Raw genomic sequence first — 7,829 nt, forward strand, 5'->3', positions numbered from 1 at the left:
TGATAAACTTGTTTTAAGTTGCGATAATTTCAGGGTACGCCTATTCACCCTCCCCTCTAGGCGATATCAAGATCCTTTCAGGAGGCCCAAGCGGTGGGGAAGGCTTGGGCGGCGGGGAGATGGCACAGTGGTGTTGGCGCCTGCAGTGATGGCAGTCTGTTTAAAAAAGAAAGAAAGACACGCTGTTACGGAACCTCAGGCAACATGGGACAGCTGGCAGTCCTCCATTTGTGAACAGTAGCTGGAGCTCTCCCAGCGCAGCAATCACATATATAGTTATTTGAGTTTAGCAATCCGGGAAAAAGTTCAGAAATTGGTCAAGGTGCCCATGTGTTTCAGCTAAGCCTTCAGTACCTAATCTGTGTTTGCTTTCGTCAAACTCTTGAGCCCAGATCTGAGTTTACAGTCATATGTCGTTACTTTGTGAATATTCCAGCGTTACAATCGGAATGCCCTTACAATATTCCTCCTTGCTTGATGAAGTTAATAACCTACTATAGTTCAATTTACTTTGCTAAAAAATATCTGGATAAGGCTGTTGAACTGTTCAATTCTGTCAAGCACTCTAGGCTTTTAGCTTGTTTTTTAGAAATGAACTGTGTGTAGCAAGGATTTTTTTGTACATGAATGTGTTGTTAATTTCTGAAGAATGAATGTGATTTGCTCTAAACATGCACTCCAAGCTTACACCCAAGAGAAAATTTTGGCTTCCTTGGACTCTATGCCAATGTTTACTAGGTCTAATATTGATTGTTGAGAATGCAATGGTACTCTTCAAACCGTGTGAAAAGTCCTTAAATTAAGCCATGCTTTAGTCAATCTGGCGGGTCTTCTTTATAAGAAAAACAACACCGTCATGCATGGTGGAAATGTAAGTTTTATGTCATGAGTCCTGGCAGTACATTGCAATTGGTGTGTAATGAGCAGGACCTCTTATCTGGCGAAATTCAGGTGATTAGATTTCTTCTGGGTATGTAGGTGCTTCAAGTGTATTGAGTTCAGTTGTTTCTTTTCAACGAAACAAACTGTATGAGAGGACACGTACGTATCCTGTTAATATGAATGTCTGTAGTGCTGTTAAGTGAAAGCATCCTTTCCGTGCTGCCTGGTTCACTCATTGCGCTTGATACAGAATGTTACTAAGATGAGGTAGATCATAGTCGTGCTCCTCTTGCGTTGATTTTTTTTTTCAGCTCCTGTGACAATGCACAGGCATAAATCTAGCTGCAGGGTGAGTCCGTAGGCCTTTGCTTGCTGAAATTTTTGTAGATTATCTGCTACACACAAGAAATTTTCTTCTGTTCATATGGAAAGAACCAGATCACGAGTCAAATCCTCCATGGTAGCATTTTTTATTTGGAAACTACAAATACATTGAAACAACTCCCCGCAATCTCAACTGCATCTGTCCCGTCTCCAATGATAAAACCTTTAGCTTCTCAATCTCATGATCCTACTGATACGTTCCAGTATACAGTGTGCGTGATATTTTTTGGAGTAGAAATACAACAAGAAGGCCGAAATTGAGATCAAGTAATTTGGTTAGATAGTGTCTGAATTGGCCATCCACTACCCATTTTGCTGTTTTAACAGTTCAAATGGAATAATTTCATTCACAGTTACATATTGCAACGCCCAATTTTAGGATGCAAACAGTAGCATAGTATGTCTGATTCAGCTCAAAGGAAATTATGCATCACGATGTTCTTCCATCAAATACCACTTCTTTCCAGCTACCTCTTCTTCCCATCAAACAGAGCCCTCCAAATTAAATTCGGATGATAGGATGTTCTTTAGTTAATGGGTTGAACATATTAATTTTAATAGGATGTTCTCTGCACACAGCCGAGATTGATTGATATAGGATAACTGCAACTAGAATCACCTCTGAGCTGAAAATTGAACACCTACAAAGGAATATTTGTGTGAAACAATTCTAGGGGGAATATTAAACAATAAAAGTTAAAGCTATTTCCAATCAGAAAAAATAGACACGAACATATCATTAGAGTTATTTCTCCAATTGCATCGTAGATAGTAGCAGCACACATTTTTCACCCATATGAACAAAAGCCAAATAAACGATGCGTCCAGGTGTACCAAGATTTTTTTTCCTTCGAACATTCATACCCAAATAACCTACCCTATTTGGAGATCAAAAGCATGATATGTTACTATCCACATCCATGTTACCATCTCAGTTGCAGAAGGTGCTTTGTCAATGACCTGTATAACATGACACAAAATGAATTAATTATCTGCTGTGTTAATAAGATAGCAACATACTTTAATTTATATCAAAACTAGCTAAGATATCTCATACAGTTTGATGTTTTTATTGTATGTTTCCCACAAAGAAACATTATTGAGCGCACACTTCCAAAATGTAGCCAGTGAGTGCTAGCATGCAACCAAAAGATCAGCATACTCGGTAAGCATCGCTATCGCATCAATCTAGTGGTCAGTACATAGCTGGATCAATGTAGCATACACATTCCATGTTGAAGCAATTATCACAGAAAAGAAGAAAATCATAGTTCCATGTAAGTTTCAGAAATCAATTTCAATTTCCTGAACTATCAGCTTCTACCTGCAACTTAGCATTTGTTTTAGGAAACTGCTCAGCTGCATCTCCAAATTAATGATTTAGCATTTGTTTCTATCTTGCAACATTTGGAAACAAACAAACAACTGAGATGAATACAAGAATTTTGCATGGTAATTTCAAGAGCACAAATTTAGCATAGCAGAAGCCAATGACTAGCAATTAATAATACCTTGATGGGAAGGTCGGTGAGGTGCTGCCTTTTTAATGGCACTATCTTTGATCTGCGAAGAAAATATTTTTACCTCTTTACTTCTGTGGCAATAAAAATAACCTATAATAATTAGAACAATGAATTAAAATATTACTAGGGAACTTGGCCATGCAATGGAACGTTTAAGTGCATCTGACAGCTTCATCATCTCCCCATTTGGGTGAATCAGTGCAGCATCCCTTTGCAATACTTCACTTAGAAACACCTTACACCATTGGGTTCCAAGTGTCATGCCACCTACTATTGTAGATTGAGAACTGTTTTCAAGAATAGCTTTGCCTACTGGAATATGTGGTCTTACTACTGAAAGCAAGACAACCTCTTTGCCACCCTAAACAGAAGGAAATGTGGAAGATTATTAGACTACTAAGTTATAGGTATACAGCTAAAAATTGTACAGATCTTTTGGTGCTAAACAACATAGACTTCATTTCCTCTTATCTATACATAAGCAACCATGCATGATGCAAGTTCAGTAAATGTAAATATTCCAGAAAAACACTAATATAAAAAAAGGAAGCTAACCACATTGCGTCGAGTCTGACTATGTGCGTCAATCTTCCTCGTCCTACCATGAAACGCATTACATGGTGGCTTTATCAACCCTTGCAGTTTCTGTGTACAAATGAAGAAAGAGATGAAAAATTCCATATAATAAAGGTGGACAGCGTATCTAGCGGAAACAGTTTCTTTAGTGAATAGCTAACCACTGTTTTGGTTCTCAGCACCTACCACAAATTTGCAAAAAGAAAAGGAGAACGATGAGATAACCTATGAAGTATTGCAGCACCCTTATAGAAGTTTTCAAGTTTAGACTAGAAAATGAATTTCTGTAAACTAAAAGGAGGACGTTCCCAAAGTTTTTTGTTATATATGTCTAAATGGCGAAGTAAAAAATGGGGAAGATACCATATTATCACGCGGGACATTGCTTGGAAGGACACCCTCGAATTTAAACTTCGATGTAACCACCTCATTCTTTCTATGGGGCAAGCCATTTGGCACTTTTATCTACAATTAAATAAACTTGATATGACACATAAATAAAAAATGATGTGAAGAAATGCAATACAAAGAAATCAACAAAGGAGGAAAATCACATTGCATGAAATCTGATTTTCAGCTATGACTGACAGAACACCACTCTCTGCGTATTCATGTTTTTTACCCTATAAACAAAAAGGGGAGGTAAGTCGTGACAGAAATTTTAAATACACACTAGATGTATATATATCAAATGTAAGCAAATAACTTCACTGAATTATCATGGTGTGGACTGCTTTCTATCTATACCTGACATTGAGAAGCCATGAGAATCTGTCTCAATTCCGCTACTTCACGCTCCAGTTGTGCAAATCGTCCTTGATCACAAATATCCTCACCATCCGTTTTGTCCAATGTTGGCTTTTGTAGTTGAAGCTTAGTTGATTGGCACAGAAAAACTGTGGGTGTTTCCATGTTTTTCATTCTTGCCTACATATTAGTATTACATTCATTAGCTTGGAGTTTTGATGGTATTGTACCAAAAAATTATAGAAGGCTAATCATTTATTATGTTCCCTGCTTACCATAAATTGAATAAATCAATTAACGGGTGAACTAAACTCAATAAATATATACATTAATAATGTTAATTACAAGGGGATAGTAATCTAATTTTGTAGCCAAAGGCTAGGTTCCCATTCTAAGAAGAATCTTACTTCCTATCATTGAAATGTATACAGTAGTCTGACCCATTTTTGACAGAAGCAAACATCATTAAATATATTATGTGAAAGGCTAATAACTAGGTTATAAAAAACACTTCATCAGATGAGTCACTGCTTCAAGATTTTATCCAGCTCACATAAGAATAAAAAACTAAGGAGTAAATTTACACTGCATATGAAGGCAAAATTACATCCTAGGGTATCCAAATTTAGGAGCACATGAAAAAGAAGCAAGTGTTCTTAGAAATTATGGATTCTGCACAGCAAGCATGAAATGCAATATATGGGAATCCATCTGGTTGTAGAAGAATGTCACTTTGGATGCCAGCACTACCCAGATAAGAAGCATTGACCAGTTATTTCTGTTCCAATAGATTTTAAACCTTGTTTTACAAAATCTATACATATTTTTCATGTATCCAACCCATCATATGATGGGCAAAATTACACTTTCCCAAAATACAACTTTAGCTTGTGAATGAGATTTGGGACCAAGCCTCACCTGTTGTTGACATCTCCTAGTGTTATATATTTTGGCAACATTGAGTTTCACTAGCAGTAATAAAAAAATATTAGCACCCAATAGACAGTATGCGAATATGTACCCCTGGACAGCGTTATTCTTTTGGAATTGGAGGGGTAATTTGACGTAAATGTAACATTTATCTGTCAGAATATACATTTTTTTTATTTCATGATGAGCAGGAATAACATCCGATACAAATTGCAGCTACGAAAACAGTGATGAATGCTATTGACAGGTTTCAGTTTATTTGCTGAGTTTGACGTCACAATTTCAGTTTTTTGCTGAATTTGGTGCCTTCAAACAATGAAGTTTGTTAGTCTACTTCAATCGCACTTCCACAGTTCTCCCCCCCCCCCCCCCCCCCATCAGCATTCTCATTTTAGATGTGGAAAATAATAAAGGGAGCAATTTGACAATAGGGATGCACTCCATATTTTACAGTGTCCAAGGCAAACTGAGGCCTTGTTTAGTTGGGGAATTTGGGAGGTGCCAAATTACTGTTACAGCACTGTAGCACACTGTAGCGTTTCGTTTGTATTTGTGAATTATTGTCCAAATATTGACTAATTAGGCTCAAAAGATTCGTCTCGCAAAGTACAACAAAACTGTGCAATTAGTTTTTAATTTCATCTACATTTAGTACTCCATGCATGTACCACAAGTTCGATGTGATGGGGAATCTTCTTTTTGCATAGTGTCAAAGTTGGGAGTTGGGAGTAACTAAACATGGCCTGATTGCATGTGATGATCATAACTGCACACAAAGATTGGCCATGTCCTTTTCAACATCAAATAGCATGTTCCCAGTTAAATACTTTGAGACAGACTACTCATGTAATTAAACTAATCCTTGGAAGCAGGAGGATGGTCACTTATAACTAACCTACTACATCTGGGAACTAGACAAGAAAAGATGCAACTTTATAAACTCAATGGTTAAACAAAGACCAGGAATCTTGAGATCAGCATAGGCACAATAATTATTTGCTACCATACTTGTCAACTTCCATGCAGTTTATTCAAATGGTACCCCAGCTCACAGCATTTTTTTAAGTGGACCATCAGTCCCTAGGATCTTGATTATCCATTGTACACGAAGGTGAACCATGTCTAATAGTAGTAGTCAAGTAAACTAATCATTCGAAAAACAAGCATAATCACCTAGAACATATATAGTACTCTGATCCATCAGAGAACCGGAAGAGGAAAAGGCTTTCACTTTTCTGAACCAGAATTGTTAAACAAATTAAGAGCAGAAATTCTTGAAACCCAAAGCATAAATCAGTTAAAAGGAAATCCTAGCCCATCCCAAGCTTTAATAATTAATTAATGACAGGAAGGATGTGTCGTATTTACCGATTCATTAATGGCCTTGGTGAGCTTCTTCCTCGCCTTCTTGATCTTCTTGTTCAATGTCCGGGCCACGTTCTCTTCAATGCTGGGGAGGAGTTCCTGGAGGATCGGCGGATCCATGAGGATCATGGCCTCACCAACAAGGTAGGGGTATATCTCACGCATCTCTGCCAAAGTCCTGGGCTTGGGCAAGTCCTTGCCGGCTGGTTCGCTGGCGCTCTTGGCTTGGATTGCGTCCTTACTGTCCTTGGTATCTTCGGCGGTCTGTGCCTTCAGCGGTGTGAGGCTTTTCGCCTGAGCGACGGGTGGTGGTTTGGGCGGGGAGTCGCCGGCCCAGACGTCCCTGGAGAGGAGGTAAAGGCGGCGCTCGTGCTCACCCGCCGGCGGTGCGGTCTTCTTGGCGTCAAGAACGTAGCGGCGCTTGAAGCTGCGTAGCTTCTCCATTATCTTCCTGGCGCCAACGCCCTTCCTTTCGAGGTGCCCATCGAGCGCCGCGAAGAGCACGGCGGGCTTTGGGAGGTCGCCGCCGTGGGCGCGGCGGTGCGCGGCGAGGGCCTCCAGGATGCGGACCTCGTCGCCGGGGGGCCACGTGCGCTGGAAGGGCACGGGCTTCCGCTTGGCCTCGGGCGGATGCGGCGGCGGAGTCTTCCTCTTCTTTTGCTCGGGCGGCGCATCGGGGCTCTTGGCCGGCGGCGCCTCGCGGCGGGGCGACGAGGGCGCCATGGCGCGGCTCTTGGCGGGAAGCGTGGGCGCGAAAGGGTTGGCTTGAGCGCGGAATTTTCAGGAGACCCGCCGGAAGTGGGGAGGGTGGGTGCCATTTATCACATCAGCGGTGGCGGCGGATTCTCATTTTCCGGCGTTAATGAAGAGTCATTGATATGGTAATAAAAAAGAAAAAAGAAAATCGGGAAACGAAGCGTCGCCATCGCCATTGGGGAGAATGAATCCAAAATCTGGTAAAAAATGAAAATCGAGAAACGAAGGTATTAAATCACGGATTGTTTGTATTAACAAAACAGTAGATCGATTGCATGGACTGTCACTATATATTCCCAAGCAGGTCAGCGATACTAGAACATGGACTAACAGAGTCGATGGATGGACTAACAGAGTCGAGGTTATCGTCAGCAGGATCCTAGCTAAATCGTGTCTTGCATAACAGTAGCAATGAATCATATATGATCTTAAAAATTGCATATATTTTTACATAAAGCTAGCCATGTGATCCAAGATTTCAAGCCGATGACTAATTCGAAAGCTCATGTCAAAGGTGAAATAAGAAGCAACCTGAAAAAAATACGATGAATACAAACTTGTTATAATGATTTATAGTAGTGAGCAAGAATACTTAAACTTTTAAGATGTTCTTTGCAGTGAATCATTTACAATCACTCAATGGTGTTACCATGGATGATGATGACG

At 40.0% G+C, this 7,829-nt stretch overlaps 1 protein-coding gene across 1 annotated transcript; it reads right to left on the bottom strand.

Annotated features, from left to right (window-relative positions):
• Positions 1–1,998: 1,998 nt before the first annotated feature.
• Positions 1,999–7,130, bottom strand: LOC101756707. Its single transcript, XM_012847341.2, has 8 exons — positions 6,411–7,130; positions 4,113–4,292; positions 3,920–3,988; positions 3,729–3,830; positions 3,345–3,434; positions 2,914–3,150; positions 2,778–2,829; positions 1,999–2,226 (listed from the first exon to the last, which is right to left on the bottom strand). The coding sequence occupies exons 1-8, from the start codon at positions 7,128–7,130 to the stop codon at positions 2,219–2,221; spliced, it is 1,458 nt and encodes a 485-aa protein (XP_012702795.1). The 3' UTR covers positions 1,999–2,218.
• Positions 7,131–7,829: the final 699 nt, after the last annotated feature.

The sequence above is a fragment of the Setaria italica genome, chromosome VII (genome assembly GCF_000263155.2).
Source record: "Setaria italica strain Yugu1 chromosome VII, Setaria_italica_v2.0, whole genome shotgun sequence".
Lineage (NCBI taxonomy): Eukaryota > Viridiplantae > Streptophyta > Magnoliopsida > Poales > Poaceae > Setaria > Setaria italica.

Coding starts and splice junctions, on each gene's coding strand:
- LOC101756707 (XM_012847341.2), bottom strand. CDS start 7,130: ATGGCGCCCTCGTCGCCCCGCCGCGAGGCGCCGCCGGCCAAGAGCCCC. Junction 4,293..6,410: donor CCAAGGCCATTAATGAATCG/GTAAATACGACA, acceptor ACTAATATGTAG/GCAAGAATGAAAAACATGGA. Junction 3,435..3,728: donor ATGTCCCGCGTGATAATATG/GTATCTTCCCCA, acceptor ATTTGTACACAG/AAACTGCAAGGGTTGATAAA.